The sequence below is a fragment of the Osmerus eperlanus genome, chromosome 3 (genome assembly GCF_963692335.1).
Source record: "Osmerus eperlanus chromosome 3, fOsmEpe2.1, whole genome shotgun sequence".
Classification (NCBI taxonomy): Eukaryota; Metazoa; Chordata; class Actinopteri; order Osmeriformes; family Osmeridae; genus Osmerus; species Osmerus eperlanus.
In genome coordinates, this window is record NC_085020.1 from 17,237,446 (window position 1) to 17,265,153 (window position 27,708).

General features: G+C 45.7%; 2 protein-coding genes across 5 annotated transcripts in view; one reads left to right on the forward strand and one right to left on the reverse strand.

Moving 5' to 3' along the window:
* The window catches only part of fgf14 (fibroblast growth factor 14), a 91,288-nt gene extending 86,482 nt beyond the window's left edge, over positions 1 to 4,806 (forward strand). For all 4 annotated transcript variants that reach the window (XM_062457511.1, XM_062457514.1, XM_062457515.1 and 1 more), the window contains exon 5: positions 598 to 4,806. In XM_062457511.1, coding sequence (XP_062313495.1) covers positions 598 to 743 — 146 coding nt within the window. In that variant the 3' untranslated portion in view covers positions 744 to 4,806. The remainder of the gene's footprint in view (positions 1 to 597) is intronic.
* Positions 4,394 to 27,641, reverse strand: itgbl1 (integrin, beta-like 1). The gene is made up of 10 exons (XM_062456252.1): positions 27,623 to 27,641; positions 26,935 to 27,081; positions 26,172 to 26,294; positions 22,279 to 22,419; positions 20,531 to 20,671; positions 19,649 to 19,795; positions 11,338 to 11,454; positions 8,047 to 8,193; positions 7,262 to 7,375; positions 4,394 to 4,945 (listed from the first exon to the last, which is right to left on the reverse strand). The coding sequence occupies exons 1-10, from the start codon at positions 27,639 to 27,641 to the stop codon at positions 4,857 to 4,859; spliced, it is 1,185 nt and encodes a 394-aa protein (XP_062312236.1). The 3' UTR covers positions 4,394 to 4,856.
* Positions 27,642 to 27,708: the final 67 nt, after the last annotated feature.

Genomic DNA, 27,708 nt, shown 5'->3' on the forward strand with positions numbered 1-27,708 from the left:
GATAGTTTCAGAAGAAATTGATGTATAAGGTGTGTACAGAGCCTCTGGTTGCATTTAGGTGAAGGCCTTAGAGAGCTGTGTATGGGTGGCATAGGAAACAGGCTGAATAGACTTTTGAGTGTACTTCATTTGTTGTTTCTTTTCAAGGTGGAGTTTTTGTATTGATATATTTTGCTTTCTATGCCTATGTGCCTGTCTTTAGTATTTGCTTATTGACAAATTAGCCATAACTCTGAGAATGAAACTGAAACATAATAACAGTGAAGGACAAAATAAACATTGAACTAGCTTGAACAAAATTTTATTGAAGATTATACCTGATAAACTGTGGTCATACTAACAATGTCATTTTCTCTCTGTCCCTGTCTGTACACTCCTCTTGTCTCCCTTCTCTTCTCCTCTCTTCCTTCCTCTCTTTCCCCTCAACCTTGCCCACCCATCTTCACCTCCCGCACTCTCGGCTGTCCCCTCCTCCTCTCCCTCTGCTTTCTGTCTCACTCCTCTCGTTTCCTCTCCATCTCTTCTCTTTCTCTCCCTCTCCCTTTTCCTCACCCCCTTCCCTCCTTCTATTCCTCTTTTTCTCCTCTCATCCCACAGTTGCCATGTACAGAGAGCCATCGTTGCATGATGTCGGTGAGACTGTTCCTAAGGCGACTGTTCCTCCCAGTAAAAGCACAACTGAGCCTGCCGTGATGAACGGTGGCAAACCAGTCAGCAAGCCCTCTACTAAGCCCACCACATAGCCACACCTCACCCTGCGAGTGTGTGTAGATGTGTGTGTGTTTGTGTGTGTGTTTCAAGGCAGGGTCACGAGGGAGGCAGGGGTTCTCCTTCCTGGACTTCCGTCCTTGTTTCTTCTATGGATCGGATCCAGGCGAACCTTCCCTACGTCCTCCTTCTACCCGCTCATCCCCCTGCTCCCCCTATTCCTCCTCCTCTCTCCCCAGCTGGTGGATGAATCTCATGGGGGGGGGGGGGGGGGCGGAGGCATCAAAATGTGTCCTCGCATGGGCACTTGGGGACTCAGCTCATGGAATGCCTGTCCAGACATGGAATGCCTTTAGAATCCCCTCTCTGTAAGCGTGCCACGCCCGGAGAATAGTGTGTGAAACGGACATGGCTCTGCGATGGTCCTCCTGACGTGTCCTCCTCCAGAGTCCCCCAGATGGCAGACTCCCCTGGGCCTCCTCATCTATTTTCTATACCACAGGGCACCAGCTCCACTCCGGGGCCGATATACTGTACAGATAGAGTCAATACTTGGACTGTCATCCTCTATTTTTTATGAGTATGTTCCCGTCTCGTTCTCTTTCTATCTCTATTCTCACACTTTTCTCTTTGTCAAATACCGAGAAAACAAAACAAAACAAGAGATTTTACAGGCGCAAAGTGTGATTTTGTAATACACGCATTCACGCCAACAAGGTATAATCCACATACAAGCAAACACATGTAAAATAGTCGATCTTATTATTCCACACATGTACACAACTGCATGCACACACACACATGCACACACACAGCGTCATTGGGGAGGCTAGAGTAAGCATCTCAGGCTGAGTTTTGCTTTTCTACAGCTTGATAAAAAACACTGGAGGCTGAAAGATAGCTCCCGCAATCATAGCTGATGAAGTGCTAATTACCCCCACTGCAATCAACGTGAGACACCTACTCACACACACACACACAGACAGATGCTCACGTGTGGGAGAGCACTATAACGAGTGGTGTATACATATCACTATCTTATCCCACTAGCGGTTAGCTCCGCCTACTCTGGTTGAACAGGAAGTTTTGTTTTTTTCTTTAATGTGATTCCGGAGCGTGGGCTCTAGGAATATCTCTAGGCCTTGTAGGTCTCTGTCCAGCACTCATTGACTCCTCCAAACCATGGACTAAGCTAACCCGAGCTGCGGCAGCCATTTTAGGTAAACATCTACTGTTGTTTGAAGTGAAGTATGGCTGAAAATGAGTAGATGCCATCTATACTGGCTGCATCCACATTGGTCCGGCAAACTAAAGCATGGGCAAGGTTAATATTGTGTTATATTCTTGCAGCAGTAAGGCAAGGGGAGGCTTAAATGATGTAACATTTTCATTGTATTTAAAAAATATGATTATTTATATATATATAAATATATGTGTGTATATATGTATATGTATATAAATACATATAAAAACATGACCTTTTTTTTATTGAGATTTTATTAAAGGATTTTCTCCTAGTTTAGCATGAAGGGTCCAGCACTGCTCATCCCAGGCCTGTCATGTGCCTGTTTAAAATCTTGACCCTTGACCCTGGCATGCAAAAACATAGTCCCCCAGTCCCCACTGGGCTCAAGGTGCCTCTGCCACCCACACCTCCAGAAGAGAAACCAGTAGCATCGTCCACTCAACACCACGTCCAGCTCTTCAATTTCCTGACACTTCAATGACCAAAGTATTTGCATCCCAGAAAAAAACGTTTTTGGGGGGATCTGATTCAGAATCTTATTTTATTTGTTGTCCCTCTGTGACTTCACTGTATGGTCCTCCCTCACCAAAAGAATCACTTTGATTCTCTGCTGGCCTTCTGAAGACTGTCATGGATGGTGAATGATTATTTGTTCTTTGTCGTGAAGGGATACATTCTGTTCACTTGCATGTATTTCCACAAAGCAAACTGTTTGGGAGAGGTTTGGTCCAGACATCTGATAGGTGACAAGTCAGGCTTGAAGTTAAAGGGAGCATGTTTGTAGGCACACAAACACTCATAATCTAGAACATCACTACGCTTTTTGTTTTCATTTTATCATAACTGTTGGCAATTTATCAAGGTTTATCTAAATCTATTGACATATTTAAACTAGTTTGTCTTGCTTTGTTGATTTTCCTAATAGTAGGTAAGATTTAGAATGTTAAGTAGACTAATGCTACCGTATGCTGCTAAATGGCTAATATATTTAAACATTTATTTCATGGTTAATCAACAATCTATCGCCATTATGAGCTTTTATTTCTTACTTTGGGATGAAGCACATTATTTCAACTTAAAGATGTGACTGTACAAAGCTATTTTAATGCTATTATGACAATTAATAACTATTTACAAAGGAGTTTAAACATTATTTCTGTTCTATTTAGGGCTGGTGTCCCTCTTCCAAATTAAACTTATTTTGACATCATTCTCCACTTAATGAACTCCATAGCCCAGGCGACCAGGGCCATGCAGACCAGTTGACTGGTTTGTTAAAGGATTACTTTATTTTTGTAAATGACTGATGTGTAATTGTACATTTCTGTTGGAGCTATCTGGACACAATATTGTATCTTTGTCCATTCGTTCGTTTAATTCATCTTGTATGTGTGATGTTGTTTCCCTGGTCCTTCAGTTGCCATAGAACATTTTGGCTTGTTTTCCTGTTTCTCAGTGGATTTTGTGTAAGGAGAACATTCTAGCAGAAGAAAGGATCTATGTTTATCTGTGTTTCTGGGTTTTTTTCAGCCTCTGTTTTGGTATGTTGTCTCATCTGTTGCATGGGGGGAGGATGGCATTGAGGAACTGTGCATGTAGTAGGCTATGTGTGTCAAGAACTGTTGGTATGTACCGCTAATTTTACATACATATATGCAACGAGTTTGTCTGCACTGTACAGTTTGTGTTTGGTTGTATACATATATACAACATATTGAATAAAATATTTATATAAAGGTGTACTGTTATGTCGGTAACATACTTAATGCAATATAATGTGCAGTATATTATTGCAGCCATCATTTGGATGGGAAAACTAAAACAGAGAGGTTGGCTAGCAAGTAAAAAGCATGAAAAAGGCTTTCTGAAGTCCTAGCAGTCAGGCAGGGCTGAGCTCTAACTTCATTGTGGCTCATATCAGATCTCTGAAGCAGCTTTCACAGTGACATGTGACATACAGCATGCCACCCCTGATCTCTATTCTCTTTCAGTCTACCTTCACCTCTAAACAATTTCCCTTCGATGGGTTCACAATCTCACAATCTAAGAGGGGGGTGGGGAATTAATGTAACTGGAGGTTTACATGGGTGTGATAGTAGTGTTTGGCTTGTTTTGATAGACGGGAAATGAAATAGTCACTACTGAAAATTATTTATTTTAAATATGTACCATTGCAAGTATGCCCATCATTTATGTAATGTAATGCTAGATTTAAAAACCATAGGCCATGGTTAGAATCCCTTGCCTTGTTTTTCATGCAAAATGATGTCTCCTGCGGCACCTTCAATGTTTTATTATTAAAAAGAAAAAATAAAGACAAAAAAAGCTAAAAAAGACACCTGACTTGCGAGCAGGGTGTACCTTGAGTCCAGTTTGTGGTGGGGCACTTTTAACAAAAAATACACAGATGGCCAGAAAACTCCAAAACATTACACAAACCACAGTTAGAACAATTTTATTAATAATAAAACATTTTCCTTTTTATTTTAACGTTTGGATTATTTTAATGTACCTGCATCTTATAATATGTAGCTTTCTGGAGTATGTACGCATTCCTATATAAACACATTTTCATACATATAGTTGTATTGGAAAAATATAAAGGGTTACATTGTAATGTGTTTTAAACAGAAAAACAGCTTTTTGGCTTCCGCAGTTGTTTTTCTTGCATAAAAAACACAGTTTTAATGACGATAATTTGTAACCAGTACAATGAATGCTGTTATACAAAGTGATATGCAGATATCTGAATGAAGAATTACATCCCATTTTCGGCTTAAGCTTCTCTTTTCTTCTCCACTTCATCGTTCCCTCCATCCTCTCCTACCCAAGGAGGGCCAGCATCCTTTCTTGCTCCCTCGTTCTCAGGCAGCACAGTCTGTGTTTGCGACAGTCCCCTGTGTCAGTACTCGGCCCCTACCCAGATCTCACATGCGTTGCCTGTCCAGCCATCCCAGCAATCACAGTTGCCGCAGTTGCAGACTCCATTCCCTGCAAGCAAAGGTGAGGAGAGGAACGGTGAATTGAGAGAACGGCTTCATCATGGCAGAACTTTAATAGGATTCCACTCTTCACGCCTTGGTCCCCTGACAGATCTCCAGAGTGGGGTCTTAAGCCAGCCTCTGGTACTCCCTACTCTGGTTCCCCAGGCAGAGCTCCACAGTGGGGTCTAGAGCCAGCCTCTGGTACTCCCTACTCTGGTTCCCCAGGCAGAGCTCCACAGTGGGGTCTAGAGCCAGCCTCTGGTACTCCCTACTCTGGTTCCCCAGGCAGAGCTACACAGTGGGGTCTAGAGCCAGCCTCTGGTACTCCCTACTCTGGTTCCCCAGGCAGAGCTACACAGTGGGGTCTAGAGCCAGCCTCTGGTACTCCCTACTCTGGTTCCCCAGGCAGAGCTCCACAGTGGAGTCTAGAGCCAGCATCTGGTACTCCCTACTCTGGTTCCCCAGGCAGAGCTCCACAGTGGGGTCTAGAGCCAGCCTCTGGTACTCCCTACTCTGGTTCCCCATGCAGAGCTCCACAGTGGGGTCTAAAACCAAGCTCCAGTAATGCTGTGCTCCCAATAAACCCTGTCCCTTATCGCACAGATTAAACCTTGATTATGACAGATTCAGGTGTCACCCAGTGTAGTTCCACAGTGTGGAGGCTCCACGGCAGTTTGCTGATGGAGACCTGTTGCAGACCTGACACAGACCCTCATCTAGCAAGGCACACACACCACTGGACTAGGCTGGACCTGTGTTTACTGCACTGCAACATTTTTTTACCAGTAAGAGTAAAGAGAAAAGGTATGTGTTTAGTACAAAGTCTCCTTTATAATTCAGATAATATCACATTTGAATTTAATGTGGCATACAATATAGCACATCACACTTAAGTGAAAAAGAAATAAATTAATGTATACAAAAAGGAATTATTCTTTTCAGGATTGACTGAAGCTGACTAGCACTATCCACTAAATGAAGATGTTCTAGGAGTCAGTCGACCATACATGTATTTTGTTTTCACAGCCTAAGTAGTTAATTTTTTCAAACACACCAAAAAAATAATGATGGTGAGTGAAAGTAGAAATTGTGTATTCCTTTGGAGTATAATTTTCTATCAATTCAGTGCCAAAACGATCATCTTTGGTGCATGGAATGAACCAGCAGGCATTTCTAATACATTGAATTTTCCACATCACTCATCAATTGTATGTGTAATTAGAATCATCTGCTTTGAGTAAAGCATGAAATTCCCAAAAGCTGAATAAATCCTCAACAAACTCAGCAGACAAATGTTTGCATCATTATAATTAAAGGTTGTGTGCATTACTGCTACTGTACCTTGGGAGGGGGTAGAGGGAAACACAATATCTCATCTGCATATTCCCTCTCTCACCCTCCAGAACTGACTTTTCCTCGTCAAATGTGAGAAGCCACAATTACAATAATCCTCATGAATATGGTAATTATGACATATGCCCTAATTATTAATATGCTAATCAGCGACATTTAACAGACATATTTATACTTTCTCTTTGTTTTCCTGTTTTTTAAATTAATGTTTGGTTCGGTTCTGCACCAGAGATGCTCTTTGGAGTGACACAACTGCTGACATTTGAGTGATGGGGCAATAAAACAGGAACTTCTGAACAGATGTCTGAACGTTGTCGGGACCAGGTGCCTGGGGCCATACGAAATGATAAACACAGTGTTGTGATTTCTACTGCAAAGGGGAAGGAAAAACAGTTTCTTCCCTTCCGCTGTTGGCCTCTTCAACAAGGCCAAGGGACCACACTGACTCTAATGACTTCTTGCTTAAAACACACTGCTTTTTGCACTGCATTACAAAATGGTATCTTGTACATTTGTATTTTTTGTAATATTTGTATTTTTATATTGTAATTTACGGCAACTTATATTTTATTTTATTGTATATTTAATTCTATTCTAATCCCACTTAGTACTGCTAATTTATGTACCCTTAGTATAGATAGTCCACATATTTAAATTTTAGGTATATGTTTATTGTATGCACCTTCCTGCCAAAGCAAATTCCTTGTCTGTGCAAACTTTCATGGCGAATAAATCCCATTCTGATTCTGATTCTGATTCTGAATACAACGGAGACAGTTGTGTGGAGTGGAGAGATCTAAGGGAAGGAAGAGGTCTCTTCTTATCTCGCTGTGGTCTCTTTTTTTCTTCCCTCACTTCTCTCCCAGTCCCGACACCGGATACATTTCGTGTGTTCACTTTCATACATTTGTGTGTGTTTATGTTCTACATGTACAGGATGTATGTTTGTGTGCAAACGGATGTTCCGTACCTGTGCAGATAAGGCCATCATGCTTGTCACACTCTCTGTCATCACACTCGCAGTACTCCCCAGACACCCACCAGTCCTGAGGAGAGCAGATACACCGTCCACAGTGACAGGATCCTGGAGGTAAACACACACACACACGCACACACACATACAGACAAACAAACAAAAGTTTGAAAAAACTCCAACTAGAGAAAGAATCCTGACAGTTTTACGTCAGGCTTTAGTTGACTTTACTGACATGAGCTAAGCTTTTGGCAGGCCACAGTAATGAGGTTCAGCCTTTGTTAGAAAAAAAAAAGACTAAATGTTAGGCGGAAAAGAGCCCACAGGTCAAAGTGTCATTGCAGATATTGGAAAGGCAGAAGAGAGGGAAGGGTAGAGGAGAGGAGAAGAGAGGAAGAGATTATTCTTCAGCGTATGTCTAAGTGCAGCGGAGCATAGAGAATGAACATGCTCTTCTTCATTTGCTGTCTGCAGCTGATGCCCAGCCCTACTGGCAGTTAATCACAGGGAAAACCCTGATCATAATCGAGGAATAAATCCAAGAAGTAATGCCCTTAAACATTTGTAAACCTTACCTCTATACAGACTATAAAATGCATTAACTTAGTAAGTTATGTGATATATGTTATTAATAACTGTTATATATGTTATTAATAACTAAGAAATATTCTGTCTAGAGCCTCTATAGGACATTACTGAAAAAAGGATCAAAAGATGATAATGTTATAGGCTACTTATATAATATTAACTTTAAATAATGTACAGCGTCCCAATGTAGTAACCTTTCCCGTTGCACATGACGCCATCTGCAGTTTCACAGAGCTCCTTGCTCTGGGCGTCTGTCATATCGCAGGTGCGGGGGAACTGACAGAGCTTCCCAAACCAGCCGTCGCTGCAAATACATCTGCCACACGAGCAGAAGCCATGACCTGGAGGAGATGGAGACAACGACAGGTTAAACCAGTCAGGGACGGAAGCAGGGCACATCACCAAGGTTCAAGTTTACAGTGTGAACCTAGTCAAGGCTAAAATAATAACTTAGTCTGGGTAGATCTAGTTATATTTCATTTTTCATTTGGTCTAGTTATGGTTCATTTAACTACTTGAGGGCTACCTTAGTCATGGTAGGTCTGGTGAGGGCTACCATAGTCATGGTAGGTCTGGTGAGGGTGAACCTAGTCATGGTAGGTCTGGTGAGGGCTACCTTAGTCATGGTAGGTCTGGTGAGGGTTAACCTTGTGATGGTAGGTCTGGTGAGGGTTAACCTAGTCATGGTAGGTCTGGTGAGGGTTAACCTAGTCTTGCACATGGTTTTTGAACAAACCAAATCATTTGCAAACGTTGTGTTCACCAAATTCATCCAACCATCGTCTGCTACTCAAACTCTCAGAACTGGACACACGAACATTTCTACTTGAGTCATTCACCTCAGGCTAAGTTTTAGCTGAAACTCTTTTCGTTCATTAACGGCTTCTACTCCCCATCAGGCACGAACACCAAAGACAGTCCCTTCTAATTGGTTAAGAAAGTGGCCAGTCTCCAGGTAATTTTAAGTGGCCGACAGCACCACAAAACTTTGATCAAACACGTCTTCCTGAAGACATGCAATGAGTGGATGATCAAAAGTCTTTCATTCAGGAAAGATATTTTGTTTAGAATCTCTGGAGGATGGGATCCCTCTCTGAACTGCTCCTCCTAAGGTTTCTTGAGTTTTCCTGGGAGTCCTTTCCTTGTCTTCTTTGAGGGTTAAGGTTAGTTCAGGTGCAGTTCTATGGGCAATTGTTAAGCCCTCTGTGACATTGCTTGTAAAAAGGGGTATACAAATAACATTTGATTTGATTTACTGTATATCCTATGTGGAACTACTGTAATCAAAGCTGCACAGTTACGCTTAGACTAAGAATGAGTTAATGTCGGTTTATTCACATTTCCATCTTTCTCGCTCTCTTTTCCATAATTCTCCATCTCTTCAAGTCCTGCCTGTCTTTACTAGCTTCCTCCTTGTGCTGTGACTTGGATGGGAGAGGGTAGAGTAGAGCTGGGTTAGTCACAGTTGGTGTTAAGCTGTGCAGAGTGTGAGAGCAACTGAATGCCAGGTCATGCATGGCTGCTCCAATCAGCTTGTCTGGGGGGAGGAGTTAATTGCTTCGGAGGAGCAGAACCTGAGTCATTTCAATTACACTGCACCTGTCTTTCACAGCACACACATACACACATACAGACACACACACACATGCACAGGCACGCAACCACACAACCAAAGTGTATACATGGACTGTTGGTGTGGCAGAGAGAAGTAGAGATGGAGAGAGAAAAGGAATAGGAGAGAAACAAATGATAGCAGAGATTATTAGCAGGTACAATAATGATGATTGAGCAGACACACTCACACAGGCTTCTGCAACTTGTGCCCAGTGGCCCAGGCAGAAGTGTTCTGCAGTCCTGGTGTGTGTGCGTGAACATGATTCACATGCGTGTGTGCGTGTGTACTGTACATGTGTCTGAGCAGGTGAGACAGTGCAGCCCCGAGAGCCCCTTCTGGTGTTGTCTCTGCTTATCCTAATTCAATGAGGCCCAGAAGAGCACTCACATTAATATTGCATCGCCTGAAAGGAAAGAGGTTGCTGCAATGCACCACTGCTTGAGAAAGGCACAGCACACCAACACACACCTTACACAACCTCTCAAGGGGGGGTGGGGACATTTATGTGTGTGTGAGAGAGGGAGAGAAAGACAGGGAGAGGGATGGCACCTTAAAGAGTTTGTAAGTGTGTGATTATAAGTATGTGACTGTTTGAAAGTGTGCATAGGGAGGACATACAGCGATCTGGAAAGAGGTACAGCACAGTTGAAATGCTGTAAACAAGCCGTGTTCCATCTCTATTTTGATTGACATGCTGAACTTCACCCCGCCTCAAGTATTTCAGGAGGGTTCCCCTGCTCCCAGTAAGAGGCCCACACTGAGGGACAGTTACAGTAGCACTGCTCGTGCTCACAAAACAAGCACACACACAAACACACACACTTGAAGCGCTCAACCACTGGAGTGTGAACATGTGTTTAAACATCCTTTCTGGCCCTTAGCTAAATGTGTCTCTCTTCCAGGGGAGAGAGAGGAGTAAAGGACCCCTTCTGGTGCAGGTGTCAAGGTCTGAGGCAGGACCACTGTATTTGTGTGTGTGTTATGCAGACTGTGATACTCTTTAAACGTGAGCTGTCTGGAGGACAGCATGAAAACTAAAACTAACTGATGTGTTGATATCTGTCTGCTATGTTTGATTGATCTCTGTCCACCAATCTCCAGCCACAGGGTGAAGAGAGGACTAGTGTAACAAATGTGGGTGGGGGCTTTGACTACTTATCATAAATCAAGTAAATCTTTCATTTCTTTTCACCGAAACAACAATGTGCATAACTCAACTAAAAATGTTGTTTCTGCCTGTGTGTACAGGTTTAGTCCCTTGAATATTTTCTGCCTCGTTTTACATTTCTCTTAGTGGCCATCTTTTAGTGGGCCGTATGAAAATACAGAGGGAGTCAGAGAGAAATATTACTCTGTTTGGTGCTTGATTCATTTGTGCGGTGGGAAAGGTAATCAAACATCTGTTACTAAGTACTTAACTCAAGATAATACAATTACGTTGTCAATTTGATACTATACTGGACAATCCATTTTCAAAGTCAAACACTGTTTCTTATTGAAAATGCAGTCATAGCTCAGGCCTTTATCAATCTACAGAGATTTTCTTTATAATTTTTTGCAGAAGCTCTACTTTGCATTACACTACACCCCCTCTCCATAGAAATCTATTGTTGTCCTGAACTCTGACAGTTTAAAGAAACACAGGCACATCTACATTAGATTATTATGTATAATTCAGGAACTTCCAAGCAACCCCCAGTCCTCACTTAGCTTTTAGGTGATATTCAGGGCATGACGCAGTCCTTTCTAGTACCGAGCAGAGAGACAGACGGACAGACAGACAGACAGAGATACAGACAGACAGACAGACAGACAGACAGACAGAGAGTGGTGAGGGTGTGTTCGTGTGTGTGCACGTGTGCATCCTCACCTCCACACACATCCCCGTTGATGTCCTCACACTGGCGGTCATCACACTCACAGTTCTTCCCGTGAACTCGGCTGTCTCCTGGCGGGTGGCAGGTACACTGGCCACACTGGCACTGCCCTGCATAGGCACAGAGAACACCATCAACCTCCTTTAAATATGGCTTGCGTGTGCAAGAGCTGAATAAACACACACAGGTACACCCCCCGTCCCGTCGATGGTAGATCATGTTGAGCTCACAATGTTCCTGCTCCACTTCATCCAGCCGGCTCTGGAGGAGGTGGCTACAGGGGAAACGCTGAGAGCTGCACGCCACTTAACGCTACGGCTCATTTGAGAGAGTTCACCTGCTTTAAATACTCTCTAGTCCTCAGTACAGAAACACCTGGCACCCCTGGAAAGAAGGCTTTGAGGGGTTGTGGATGATACATTTGAGTTACTATAGTAACACTCAGGACTTTCCCCAACCCTGGGCTAATGGCAATGCCCGTGCTAAGCTCGGAGCATGGCATTCTGCCGATAGCTCTGGTGACATGGAAGCCTTGAGGAAGTCCACCGAGCCATCAGAGATGCCAACCGAGTCTGGAGGAACAAGCTGGAGTCTGGATGCCCAGCCCACCACCTCTCTTCCCTTCTATGCACGGTTTGAGATGAGCAACATCATAGTATCGGTAAGACCAGCTGAGCACCAGGACTATGGTTGGCATGAGGACAGCTCTGAATAGAGTACATTCTCGGAAATCACCAGGGCCAGATGGCTGTGTCCTCAGAGCGTGCATTGACCATCTAGCAGAGGCATTCACTTCTATGTTCAACCTCTCCCTGAACCTGTCTGCAGTCCCCTCCTGCTTCAAACTGACAACCATTGTCCCTGTACTGAAGAAACCTTCTATCACATGTCTGAATGACTGTCGCTGTGTAGTACTGACCTCCACCATCAGGCAGATCTTCGAGTGATTAGTCAGATCTCACTTCTGCTCCTCTCCCCCCTACACCTTGGACCCCCTTCAATTAGCAATGAGGACCTCTCCTAGTCCAGGCAATCAGACACAGCAGTGAAAACTGGTCAAAAATGCCTAAACCTACTGAGGAGATTCAAGAAGTTTGGCTCTCACCAACATCTACAGGTGCATTATTGAGAGCATTGTTAATGACTGTATCGTTTCCTGTTTCTCTGTGAACATTTATCCAATAATCACCTCAATGCTTTCTATAGTCACTTTAACTGAATGTATATATCCACCGGCACTGTCCGCTTTATATTCTTATTACTTTTGCCTTTCTTTCTACATTTGCAATTTCTCTGATATATTTTAGCTATTTGCTGTTTTTATTTGTTTTTCTTTTTTACTACTAATCTCTAAGTGCTAGTTTTATTATTCTTGCCTCATCAAAAAAATATATACTTCTTCTACTGCCATAACATAATTTTAGTTAGCTTTTCTTTTTTGTTCCTATTCTTGCTGCCAGTGTTTTGAATTAAAATATCCTTCCTTGTTATGCCACTCCATAACTATTGCTTGCTATGTCCCAAGAATTTGACTATCCAGAATGAACTTGTGTTAAACTGTGTACATGATAAGAAATCTATTTGACCTGACTTTGACGTGTTAAATAAGTCATCAGCCAAAGTGTCTGAGGAAAATGTGAACATAGTAGCTCTAAAAGAAATCTTCTGTGAGGGGTCCATCACAGAACGTAGGGAAATTTATATGCTTACATCCATGTAAAGGTGTAATAAAAGTATGTTTATTCCTTGATTCATGATAGCCAAAGTCTGGGCGTCTGTGCGTGTTTAATATAATTATGTATTTGTGTCAATAGGCCCCCCTTGAAAATTAGATGTTACATCTCAATGGGCTGTCCTTTCAATACATTCTAAATGAATTGGCATAGCACTGAATTAATTTAGTAATGCTACTCAGGAGAATGCTAGCTCAGCTAATGTAAATTGGTTCAATAGTTTTCGACAGTCTCAGATCATACAATGTCACATAAAGATGTGCTGGTGTAACTATAACCCACCATTTGTACACTGCAATGTCAACTGAAGTCTGAAAAGGGCACTTCAGACCACACTGCTCACACACTTTCACACACTTTTTATGGGTTTTGTGACTTGTGAGGTATAGCAACAGGGTCTCCTGCATTAAATTCACACACACAGGTACACACACAAACACACACACAGGTACACACACACACACACAGTCTGGCGTGTCTAGCAACCACTCTTTCCCGCCACACTGATAACCCTCCACCGTCTGCTCCCTAGCTCTGTTGCTACGGCAACTGTTGATGTCATAACACCCCTGCCCTATCGATTATCTCTGTGGTCGTCATGGCTGCCTGCTCTCGTGTGTGCGTGTGTGTTTCCCTCGCTCTCCAAGCAGACACCTTCATGTCCAGTGGGCAGCAGTGTGTGTGTGCGTGAATGGAGCCCTATTGGACCATGCAGAGGACACACTAAAAGCTGTGAAACCTAAACAGAGTCAGACGGCTGTCTTATTTTCCCCCTTAGATAGCCTTTGCTCCTCGGCCGTTATCAGTACTGACTCTGACGTGAACACCTGAAGGATGTTTGTTTAGTAAAGTTTGACATTGCTATCAAGACGCTCGCTCTGTTTCCCAGACACAGAGATAAGTTAATCACTTTAAAATAATATACACATCCATACCAAAAATGTGCATTGTTGTATTAAACTTTCTGAACTGCAATTTGATCTGAATGCTAATGTTATTGACTGATATCCCAGTGTACTCTTGGGACAAAAGTGTAAGTAAAAGCGTAAAGAACACCTGAAGGAAAACAATTATAAAGTTGAATCATCCCCATATTTTTATTGTGCCATTCTACCACCCAAAGAGTTGGTTTTGCGCTCTTTATTTTTGTTGTTGTATTTTGTTTGCATTTTAGGTGGGGACGGTAACTCTGAACGACACTGGGTAGACATACCTCTGAGCTCAATAGCTTTTTTATGAAAAGCAATAAAAAAAAAAGAAATGGATGTGGGACATCATAATGAACACATCAGGTCACTGACCCACGTATATTTTTGGGGCTCTCTTTATCTACAGGCGATGGCAAAAACACAAAGGTGGATGTAGAGGGGGATTGAACAGCTCTCCATGATTGAGTTCAACGTGAGGTAGGTAGGCCAGAAGCTAATGCTGAGGCCTTAGACTGCTGCTATAATGGAGGCTGCTGGAACTAGCCATTCAGACCAGGGCCATCTATCAGAACATCAACAAACTTTTATTCAATTGTCATGTTCTGTAAATTGTATTTGCATTGTACAGTCTTGCAACAACAAAAATATATAAATAGATGGTCTTTTCTACGTATACACTAATGCAAAAGACAGAAAATAAACATAAAAGACAGCATTTATATCTAAACAATTTATGCGACTTTTACACAACACTGTTGGTTTCTGCAATATTGAAGGGCATCAAGTACACCTTACAATAGTTTACAATACACTAACAATACAATAAAACTTTCAATTATATATTCCTTTCAATAGAAGATGTGATGGTCTATAGACCCTAAACCTTATATAGATGCTCCTCCTGTATAGCTGCTCTCTCATCCTCGCTTCTTCATGCTTTACTTCAATACAAGTCACTGACTTGTTTCCTGTTGCAATGTCTGCCTGTTGTTCCCTCATTCATTCAGATCAACACTAGTCCCCAATAGGAGATCGACCAACAAACTGATATTTAAGTAGCAATTGAAAGAGCACAAACACATGCACGCACACACACACACAAGTTGCAACCTTCCCCCAGCGACATCTGTGTTGTACATCTCCACAGAATAACCAATCACAACGCCTCATTACATGATAGGAGAAGTAGGAAGGAAAATACTGTTCTGATTGTGCATACATTTCACAATGATCGCAATCAAATATGCTAAAATGCTTCCTACAAAATACTACGAAATATGCTAGTTTGGTATACAATTCCGTCAGCACATTCGGTTGTTCTTCTGACTCACACAAAAATTACTGAATGAATGAGTTGAATTCATTGCCCAAGGTATGTAGACAGGCATGTTTAAAAAAAGGCACCACATGAGTAAGACAGAGAGGGAGAGATGGAGGGGGGGGAGACAGACAGAGAGAGAGAGAGCGAGAGAGAGAGAGAGAGAGAGAGAGAGAGAGAGAGAGAGAGAGAGAGAGAGAGAGAGAGAGAGAGAGAGAGAGAGAGAGAGAGAGAGAGAGAGAGAGAGAGAGAGAGAATGAGATAGAGGAATTTCAGGTATGAGCAGGATGAGGATGAAAACAGGTGTTTCCTCAAGGAAACACCTGTGTCCTAGCTCCTGTCTCCTGTCATTTAGACACTGCTGATAAACATTTGAAGGTTTTTCCGGTCAAGCCGAGATTTTCAGCACGCTCTAAGATTCTCTCTCCCACTCTCTCTTTCACCTCTCACACATATCTTACTCTGTCTCTCTGTCCCTGTCTCTATTTATTACTCATACTCTCTCTCTCCAATCTATCTCTATTTGTTAATCCTCAGATTTGTCCTATTCTCCTCTGCCTCCTTGATTCCTCACTTTCCATCCTCTCTCTTGTTTTTTCTCTCCTAATGCCTTCGTGAACTCATTCCAACTCTTGATTTTTAAATGTTTTCCCCCCAAAAAACAACACATGCGGAAATACATGTAGAGAGATGCAGATAGTGCAGAAGCCTTGTTCGAGTTTCAGTTGGAGCAGAAGGGGGCCAATGGAGTGTTGAGGAGAGTAATGGCCTATCTTTTGGGACAATACAGAGAGCCCCTGCAGGGATGCCCAGCCACAGCAGCCTGTGCCCGAGAGCCAGTAAACAGATGTATAAATCATCATTTAAGCCCCTGTCTCGGTAAATGTGGTAAATGTGTGTGGTGGGGGGGAGGTGGGGGGGGGGTGCATGAGAGGGAGATCCAGGCCATATCGATGCATTTACTGGCCCGAGAGTGTACATGGAATACAGATTCCGCAGAATGGAATATCATTGGTTCAGTAGCCGCTGAGGGGAATAAATCGCGAGGGACAGTAGATGGAGTTTATCATTTCACACAACGTTGCATCTCAGGGGGAACGAAATGGACCTTGTGGGCTTAATTCCTGCCACCTACCGTAACTGGCACATGATGACAGACGGGCACATAGAACCTTTAACTGAGGGAACTCTCGACCAGAGCCACTTATAATAGTCTCTCACTGCATCTCCAGAAAGTCTGTGGAACCTGGACCATTTGTGTAAAACAGTAGTAAGAGGCACAGGAGCTACACCACTGTCTAAGATCCAAAGTAAATGCACTTTAAAAAAGGAGGTGAGGGGGGGTTATAGATTCCATTAATTGTTCTTTCACACAGGGCAATTTAAAATGCCATTTGGCAGCAGCAACTGGAGATTATTTAAAGGTACTGCAGGAGGAAATTAAAGCTAATTAACTCTCCCCGCACAACTTAATCTCGCCTGTTTCATTTTGTGGGGGTGCTCCCTGCCCCCCCCTTCCCCTGCACTTTTATGAAGCATAGCTTGATTTAACTGTTTATTGTGTAACAGCTGACAGAGAACATTCCAACAGCATCACTTCTAATTAAGTAGAATTGAATGGCTGACACTTAGATTTGTGAGTTGGTTATTTGAATTGCTAGGTTAATTAACACTTTTAGCGGTTGTGACTCCAGGGCATCAATTGTGTATTTCTCTCCAAAGCCATGACTGCCATTGGATAAGATCCCATTTGTAGTCTAGTTTCAGAGGTGATAGGACACAATTGTTTCTGTAAATCAGAGGACATGGCCAGGTTTGAACTCCAACCTCAACACAGAACTCATCCCAACCCAACCCACCTTACCCCAACCCACAGCTCCAAGCCCAACCCAGAGATGTCATTCCAGAACTCACCCCAACCCAGAGTTCACCCCATTCCAGAACTCACCCCAACCCAGAGTTCACCCCAGCCCAGAGCTCCAACCCTAACCCAGAGCTCACCCCAACCCACAACTCACCCCAACCCACAATTCACAACAACCTACCTCATCTCAACCCACAACTCCAAGCACAACCCAGAGTTCACCTAAACCCAGAGTTCACCCCAACCCAGAGCCAAGGTCTCAACCCCAGCAGTGCTCCAACCTGGTCTGAACATTAAGCAGGCCTTGACCTCCCTGTAGACCCTCACTCCGACTAGCACTAAATCAATGGCTTCCATTATACGCGGTAAACACAGGCAGCCTTGTAGACCATTCTCCTTCTAATGGAGCACACAGAAAGCCAGATTATTGGAAAACTCTTCGCCATGTAACAGTCTCGTTCAATAGAGAGACGTCAAGCTTAGTTACTACGGAGACGGTGGCCTGCACTGGGCTTTTTTCCACACCTCATTGTTCACGCTGATGTGGATATTTGTGCTTTGATAGGTTGAGTAGGGAACAATGTAAGACAGTCTCCAGGGGTATGAAAGTAGAGATGGTTGAACAAAGCGGTATTCACAAGGAACAATGCTCTACTGAGCAGATGTGGTGGAATTAAGGTGCTGCATCGAGGGGGTGAACGATGCTCTGACACACCCTTAGTACCCAGGAGCCTGGAGAAATGAACAAGTGAAAATCACACAGGGAGCAACCAGAAGTGATTAAATACACAAAATGCTTCCACTTTAAGCATTTTTGCTGGAAAGTACTTCTGGCTCCAGTGATGGGAAAATTCAACCTTTAAAGCTAGGATGTGTAATAATAATACTGGTTGAAGTTCTCTTCACATCTTGAATAAATATACTGTATATAAACCCCTCAAAAAAAGTTCGGAAAAGTTATTCTGGCCGATTATTCCTCCCCTTCAATAATACCAATTAGTGTTGTATGTTATATAGTTGGAAAGCCTGATTAGTCACCTTTACAACAAGGATCGTTGCTCATTCCACGAATGCATGATCCTTACAAGTTGTACCTCGTTGTAAAATTGACTATTCAGGATTTCCAACGATATAAAATACAACACCAATTGGTATTATTGAAGGGGAGGAATAATCAACCGTAATAACGTTTCCAAACTTTTTTTGAGGAGTTTATATACAGTATACGGTATATATTGTAACGCTGGCTTGTAGAACCTTGGGGTGTGGGACTGAGGAATAGAGTTGGGGGGGTTGGTTTACACAAGTTCGAGTTTTATTGGTTAATTGGGGGAGATGTTTGGCCTGGTTTGGGTATTGGTGGAAAGTTTGAAGGGGGCGGGAGGAGGTGAGAGGAAAGAGAGCGAGGGTAAGGAGCAGTCTCTTTGAACCTGAGCGGGTAGGCAGACAGTTGGGTTTTAGTCTGAAACGGGTCTCACCAACCTTGTTATTGTTTTGGCGGACATCTCAACCCCCGGGGTAGCTGTCGTGTCCGCACGAGGAAATACATCTGGGCTCATTGAACTATCAACCCGAACGTGGTCTCTGCCTCTTCTGTCCCGAGTTGTGTCTGTTTTCCCCGCAATGCTACAATATCTTCTGTGGAAGGACCAATAACTGTATTTGGCCTGAATGTAATAATAGGATGTCCTTCCTGTCTGTCAATCTATATTTATCGTGCAACTTGTTTGCGCATACAATCATACGTAGTTTGTGCGGGTTCCTTGTTGCTGTGCAGAGCGAACGTGATGGTGGAGGGAAAAACGCAGCAACCTTGTTTTTCTCCTGACCCTCAAGTAAAAGCAAAGACTAAAAGAAAGACCGAATTACAAACATCAACAAATAAAAAATGTCTGGATCAACAGCGGTCTAAAACCAGAATCAACATAGGAACTGCTTTTCCACGCTGGAGGCAACTGCGGGAATCAAAGGACCTGAAAATCGATGCAGTGGTTGCTGTTTGTCTTCTGGACAGGTAATCACATGGTTTGATTCGTTTTTAACACATACTAGCTTTACTGTAACAATACCCCCAAACCCTCCAGTTTTCGAACTACTCTTTGCCGTTTAGGATCCCATATGGTTGAGATGCTTACATTCACCATAATCGCTTTAGCCAAATGACAGTAGCAGAACATACGTGATTCCTGTGAGATAGGCCTGCCTGTAGACACAATATTACAGAGCCAACACATCCAACCAGAGTGGAAGCTTTTAGCTTGACCATATTGATCCAGTGTAATGAACATTGAGATATCAGACCTTCAGTTTACTTGCCTGAGTACGGGCCAGCAATTATCTAATGAACCTAATATTGTAGGCGTGAGCCCTCGCAGTTAGCTTCCATAGAAATGTAACATTGTGAAACATGAGAAAGTGGTGTGTGTTTGTGTGTGTGTGTGTGTTTGTGTGTATCTGTACCTCGTCCAAAGCAGGGCATGACGGAGGTTCCTCTGCACTTCTTCAGACTGCTCTCCAGAGAGAGGGAGCAGGACAGGGGGTGCTCACACTTCCTGCCAGCCCAGCCCTCCTTACAGTCACACCTTCCACAGTTACACTGGCCGTGACCTGCGACCGGAGGGAGAGGAGGGCGAGATCGAGGCAGGGGAGGAGAGAAGAGAGGGATGAGCAAGGAGATGAGGAATGGAGGACAAGGTGACACCGGAAGGAAGAAAGATGTTACGGAGGGGTGTAGGAGAAGAGTGGAAAGATATAAGGTAGGAGTGGAAGCAAATAATGAGAGAGAGAAGGAGAGAGAGAGCAAGAGAGAGAGAGAGAGAGAGAGAGAGAGAGAGAGAGAGAGAGAGAGAACTTGCATATTTTTGTCCTCCCCTTCTCTCTCAATGAGAATAAGAAAAATCTACAGGCACCTACAAACACCTATGGTACATAGGTGTTTGTAGGTATGGTACATACTGGCATTTTCACTGGGATGAATCAGTGGGATCAATCCAAGTACCAATAACTTTTTTCCTCAGCACTGTATTTATTAGCACGTAGAAGGTCAGTCCCACTGACACTGTCGTACACTGACACTGCAGAACCGCCCGGCCTGTTAAAGTTGGACCGCACAATCACAACCAGATGGGGCTGGTTCTCGACTGAACCCTCCTGCTGAAACCACAACCTAGCGTGTGTGTGTCTGTGTCTGTGTGTGTGTTGGCTAGAAGTGTCAACACCCAACTCCCAACAAACGCCACGTCAGCGGGTCCCTATCCAGGCACCTAATCTAGGGTTCAGAAACATCACATTCGAAGGTGCAAACTTTATTACACCTTGGTAAACAAACGTGGGCCCGCTAACCTGAGCAGAAGTCGTCGGCATATCGGTCGTAGGTGGCATGACAGCTCCTCTCGTCACACTCACACGTGTCACCGTGGATGTCCCCCCAGTCCCCCGAGGGGTCCACATCATAGCACGTGCACTCCCCGCAAACACAGGTTCCTACACACACACATATACACACAACTGATGGTTATGTACAGTGGGAGTTGGATGACAGGAGGCAGACACAATCCCCTAGGGTCCACCTGGCAAGAGGCAGGACATAGGAGGAAAATCTCTTTCTGTTCCTATGCCTCTGATGACCCCCCCCACACCCACCCCCCAACCCCATCTATCTCTCCTCCCTTTCCAAGACAGACAGATAAGCAACAACCAATGGAAATCACATTTTGTCATCAGTGGAGGCAGGTCAGGTGAGGCCTGGGAAAGACAGGATGGGGGGAAGCCTGAGGGAGGCTGGCCAGCTGGAAACTCTACTGGCTGGGCTATGATATGGCAGGCCTGGCCCCAAGCCCTGAATCTCCGCTTTCCCCTCCCTTTCCTTTTCTCTCCATTCCACTCCACTCCTCTCCTTTTCCCTCCTCTCTTCTCCTTCTTCTTCTGCTTCTCTCTCTCCTCTCCTCTCCCAAGTCATTGTGCAGGTCAATGGCCAAACCACAATCAGACCCTCATCAACTACAATTGCTTTTAAAAGGATTTCAACATATAGCCAGAAACTGCTATTATTCACGCCTTAACGGCAAGCCCATTGTGACAGTAGTTATGGACTGGCATAGAGAGAAAGAGAGAGAGAAAGTTTATGGGTAAGTACAGTAGTAATGGCAGGGAGTAATCTTATGAAATCTGTCATTCAGAACCTGCACCTTCACAGACCTGCTGCAGAAGATAAAAGAATGAATTTAAACTGAGAGAACAAAGGCATCTCCCTGACTTATAAATATCACATCTCCTTTACTGCACGCTGGAGGCAGTAATCGAGGCAGTGCCAAATCTCTCTCTCTCTCTCTCTCTCTCTCTCTCTCTCTCTCTCTCTCTCTCTCTCTCTCTCTCTCTCTCTCTCTCTCTCTCTGTCTGATCATGCTAACTAGCCTTTCAGATGTTTTATCTCCATCTCTGGTGATCATGCTAACTAGCCCCCCAGAACTTTCCCCTGGGGTGGAAATGAGATACAATGTGCAGTAGAGTGAGATGTTCTGTCACTTTAATAACTCGTAATGTTAACCCTGAACTTAAGATGGAGAACAGGATTACCCCCCAGAGAAGAGGGAGGAGAGGAGAGGAGGAAGGTGATGAAGAGAGAGACCGAACTGAGAAGAGTACAGAAGAGATCAGCAGAGAGGAGTAAAGTAGAGAAGAAAGGAATACAGAGGAGAGAGGAAGAGAATAGAATGGAGATGAGAGGAGCACAGAAGAGAGATGAGTGGAACCTCATGGAGTTTAATTCTCCTTTCTTCTCAACAGACAGTAGTAGTTGGGGGCAAGTGCCAGAGGGGTATCTGCTGCTCTGTATTGATTATGTAAAACAGCAGTATACTTCAAAATACCTGCTGTCACACAAATCCTTCACTTATGATATGCCAAACTGTGAACGATTGACAAAGACATTCCGGACCCCAGAGGGCTATAGACATCACAGGCAGTCTTAATAAAACTGAGACTACCCTCTTACCTTTGCGAGAAAAAACATTACTGTAGATGCAGAAGGGATTCTGTAGATTAATGCTGTGTGTGTGTGTGTGTGTGTGTGTGTGTACGTGTGGACAGACCCCGGTTGCTGCAGATCTTGTCATCTGGAGACGTGCACCTCCTCTTGCTCTCCCATGGGCTGATGTCACACTGGAACTCACATTTGTCTCCATGCCAACCGGCAGCGCAGTAACAGTTTCCACAGTAACACTGGCCGTGCCCTGGAAGCAAAGCAGAACGCACACACACACAGCATAGACTTATATTGTATGGTATGTGTTGTATACCATACAATATAAAGTGCTGTATTTGCTATTTCATATTTACATTAGCTCCTGTTCTGTTTGTTGTGTCACTATCAGACAATCAGGGGATGACTGGTTTCTCCGTTTCCTTAATATATTAAATTTGATCATACAATTCTCCCCTCCCTGAGTCACCACCTTACCGCGGTGGAGGGGTTTGCGTGTCCTAGTGATCCTGGAAGCTATGTTGTCGGGGGCTTTATGCCCCTGGTATGCCCCTGATATGCCACCTGGCGAAGGACCAGACAAAGCGTGGCTCAAAAAAACCACCATGAAGAAAAAGAACGATGGTTCTCAGTTGCCCCTGCCCGGAAGCGGGTCACCGGGGCCCCCCCCCTGGAACCAGGCCCGGGGAAGGGGCTCGATGGCGAGCGCCTGGTGGCCGGGCCTTTTCCCATGGGGCCCGGCTGGGCACAGCCCGAAGAGACAACGTGGGACCCCCTTCCATTGGGCTCACCATCCGCAGGAGGAGTCATGGGGGTCGGGTGCAGTGTGAGACGGGCGGCGGCCGAAGGCAGGGGCCTTGGCGGTCCGATCCTCGGCTGCAGAAGCTAGCTCTAGGGACGTGGAACGTTACCTCGGTGGCAGGAAAGGAGCCGGAGCTGGTGCGTGAGGTAGAGAGGTTCCGGCTAGATATAGTCGGCCTCGCCTCGACGCACAGCATCGGCTCCGGAACCAGTCTCCTTGAGAGGGGCTGAACTCTCTTCCACTCTGGAGTTGCCCTCGGTGAGAGGCGTCGAGCCGGGGTGGGAACACTTGTTTCCCCTCGGTTCGGCGCCTGTACGTTGGGGTTCACCCCGGTGGACGAGAGGGTAGCCTCCCTCCACCTTCGGGTGGGGGGACGGGTCCTCACTGTTGTTTGTGCTTACGCACCAAACGGCAGCACAGAGTACCCACCCTTTTTGGAGTCTCTGGGGGGGTGCTGGAAAGCGCTCCTCCCAGAGATGCCCTCGTCCTCCTGGGGGACTTCAATGCTCATGTGGGCAATGACAGTGAGACCTGGAGGGGCGTGATTGGGAGGAACGCCTTGCGGACGCAAGGCGGTCGGTGCATGTCGCGGCGGTAACCCTCGGACCCAGTGGTGGACGCCGGAGGTGAGGGATGCCGTCAAGATTGGCTGGTAGGACTCCATATTCAGCTGATGTGTACCGGAAGGCCAAGCGGAATGCGGCTTTGGCGGTCGCATAGGCAAAAACCCGGACGTGGGAGGAGTTCGGCGAGGCCATGTAGAATGACTTCCGAACGGCTTCGAAAAGGTTCTGGACCACCATCCGGCGACTCAGGAGGAGGAAGCAGTGCACTGTCAACGCTGTATATGGTGGGGATGGTGCGCTGCTGACCTCGATGGGGGACGTCCTGGATCGGTGGAAGGAATACTTTGAAGACCTCCTTAATTCCACCAACACGCTTTCCGACGTGGAGGCAGAGTCTGGGGACATCGGGGGGGGGGGGCCCTTCTATCTCTGGGGCTGAGGTCGCCGAAGTGGTTGAAAAGCTCCGCGGTGGCAAGGCCCCTGGGGTGGATGAGGTCCGCCCGGAGTTCCTTAATGCTCTGGATGTTGTAGGGCTGTCTTGGTTGACACGACTCTGCAACATCACGTGGACATCGGGGACAGTGCCTCTGGACAGACCGGGGTAGTGGTTCCCCTCTTTAAAAAGGGGGACCGGAGGGTGTGCTCCAACTTTATGGGGAACACACTCCTCAGCCTCCCTGGGAAAGTCTATTCAGGGGTTCTGGAGAGGAGGGTCCGTCGGATTGTCGAACCTCGGATTTAGGAGGAGCAATGTGGTTTTCGTCCTGGCCGTGGAACTGTGGACCAGCTCTACACCCTCGGCAGGCTGCTGGAGGGTGCATGGGAGTTCGCCCAACCAGTCTACACATGTTTTGTGGATTTGGAAAAGGCGTTCGACCGTGTCCCTCGGGGGCTCATGTGGGGGGTGCTCCGGGAGTACGGGGTACCGGATTCCCTGATCGGGGCTGTCCGGTCCCTGTACGACCGGTGCCAGAATTTGGTCGGCATTGCCGGCAGTAAGTCGAACTTGTTCCCGGTGAGGGTTGGACTCCGCCAGGGCTGACCTTTGTCACCGATTCTGTTCATAACTTATATGGACAGAATTTCTAGGCGCAGCCAGGGTGTTGAGGGGTTCCGGTTTGGTGACCTCAGGATCGGGTCGCTGCTTTTTGCGGATGATGTGGTCTTGATGGCTTCATCGGGCCGTGACCTTCAGCTCTCACTGGAGCGGTTGCAACCGAATGCGAAGCATTGGGAAGGGATGGGAATCAGCACCTCCAAATCTGAGGCCATGGTTATCGACCGGAAAAAGGTGGAGTGCAATCTCCGGGTCGGGGAGATCTTGACCCAAGCGGAGGAGTTCAAGTATCTCGGGGTCTTGTTCACAAGTGAGGGAGGAATGGAGCACGAGATCGACAGGCGGATCGGTGCGGCGTCCGCAGTGATGCAGGCTCTGCATCGGTTCGTCGTGGTGAAGAAGGAGCTGAGTCGAAAGGCGAAGCTCTCTATTTACCAGTCTATCTACGTTCCTACCCTCACCTATGGTCACGAACTGTGGGTAGTGACCGAAAGAACGAGATCGCGAATACAAGCAGCCAAAATTAGTTTTCTCTGCAGGGTGTCCAGGCTCTCCATTAGAGATAGGTTGAGAAGCTCGGTCATCCGGGAGGGGCTCAGAGTAGAACCGCTGCTCCTCCGTGTCGACAGGGGCCAGTTGAGGTGGCTCGGGCATCTGATAAGGATGCCTCCTGGACGCCTCCCTGGTGAGGTGTTCTGGGCACGTCCCACTGGGAAGAGGCCCGGGGAAGACCCAGCACACGCTGGAGGGACTATGTCTCTCGGCTGGCCTGGGAACGCCTCGGGGTCCCCCAGGAAGAGCTGGTGGAAGTGGCCGGGGAGAGGGAAGTCTGGGCCTCCCTGCTTAGGTTGCTGCCCCCGCGACCCGACCCCGGGAAAAGCGTCAGATGATGGATGGATGGATGGATAAAATTCTTATCATATTACTTATTGATTTTTCAATTTATCATCATCAAGAGCCTACTTGCATGTAATCATGTCATTATTTTGATACATGTATACATGCCAGTTCATCAGAGAATAAAGTTGAACTTGAACTTGAATAAGCACATCCCTACTCTGCAAATTATGCGTATAACCTTTGAATAGCTGTATGAGACCTATTAAACCCCAGAATAATTTGTGCCATTTTAATGAGACAGTGCATAGTGCGTTACATCCTAAGTGCTGACTCAGTAGCGTTGACAAGGCACAACCAACCTTTGGGGAGTGTGGGATGAGGAGTGAACACCTAGAGGTGGCACCACACATGTCAGGTCAACCCTCATTTCCCTCCCAATTAACCTTTCTGCGATGGGCGGAGCGTGTGTGCTGTCACTGGCCTCACGGGGACTTTCTGTTCGACGTACGGACGTGTGAACACGCCATCACCAAAACACCAACCGTCATCGACAACGATCAAATTCCTTGGTCTTATCGGAAGATTCGTCGGCTAACTCCTAGATCTATGTTTTGGCTTGGTTTCGTTTTGAAAGTGTACGTTTATTTCCTCTATGAGGCACATGTGAGGGATCTCTCAGACTCCAACAGCTGCTTCAGAGGGAGGGCTGGTTCTTTCGGGCGCGAGGAATGACGTACCTCCACACACTTCACCCGTGTCCTCGTCCAGACACTCGCTGTCGTCACACTCGCAGAAGCGCCCGCTCACCAATCCTCGGCCGTCAGGGTTGTGGCACACGCAGCTGCCGCACTGACACGAGCCTGTCACACACACACACACAGAGTTAGTCATCGAAAGAAAGTGTGTGTCCAAGATGAAGCGTGTGTATGTGTGTGTCTTGATGTGTGGTTTGTGTCGTATGTGTCAAATGGGATGCACTTTAGGGGGCAAGGACCCAGCTGGTTTGCAGATGTGCTTTGGAAGGAGACTTAGTGTCTGGTTCCCTCATGTGTGTCCGTGGTGTGTGTTGTGTACTTGTGTGTGTGTGTGTATGCAGGGGGGCGTTCTCAGGCCACAAGGCAAACAGAATGCATGCTGTGACTGTATTTGCATTTGCACATGCTGATCTGTCTTGCCAGAAGTCCACACACATACACACACACACTTACACACACACTACTTTGAATGCCGCATGATAAATAAGCACTAGCCAGGGACACAAAGACGGGGCCAGTCAGGCCACTGGGGTTCTCCACAGGTGGGGGTGGTGCTGTCAGTCTGAGGAGAAGAAGCTTTAACCTAGACATCCACTCAGTCTGCATCCGCTGATCCACACGCACACACACACACACAGCCTTGAAGGCAGCATCAGTAAAACAAATAAGCACTAGCAATGGAGGTCTACTCAAAGACAGATGTGTGCATGTGAATCTGTGGTGTGTGTGTGTGTGTGTGTGTCACCTGCGTTGGAGCAGACCACCCCCTGTGTGTTCCTGCAGAGCTCCTTGCTGCTCCGGCCGGAGAGGGTGCAGTCCTCCTGGATCTGGCAGGCATCCCCATGCCACTCGTCATCACATTCACACTGTCCACAGTCACAGAATCCATGACCTGAAGGGCAGAGAGCAGCCGTGTTTGAGAGAGGAGGACCACGGTCGAGGATGCACTCACACACGCAAACACACCCAAGCACACGCTTACACACACACACGCACACACACACACAGACGCACACAGACACACACACCCACACACACATAGACACACACAAATAAACCCAGACCCAACCCAACACATGCATACACACATACAACACAAACATTCTAAAAAACACACACACACACAGACAAATGACACAGGAAGGTGCTTTTTGATAAAGTCAGCCATATGCATGTATGCCTGACACACATGGACACGTTGCACACACACACACACCCTCGTCAGAGGATTATTTCTTGGTTAAGTCTTTCCTTATTACAGCCATTTCACCACTGAGCAGGGCCGATTTAGGGGGATTTGAAACATCTCATTCTTTCCATCTCTAATATGGTTTAAATCCCACCTCTTAAAACAGAGTGTGAGGCCAGGCCTTATGTAATGCAATCACCCCGGTCTAGCCCTGGTCTTGGCCTGGTCTAGGCCAGAGAAGGACCTGAAGGCAGGGCGACCATCTGAGAGAACCTGATCTGTCATTGACTCCAGGACAAGCCAGCACAGGGCTGACTGACATGCCAGATG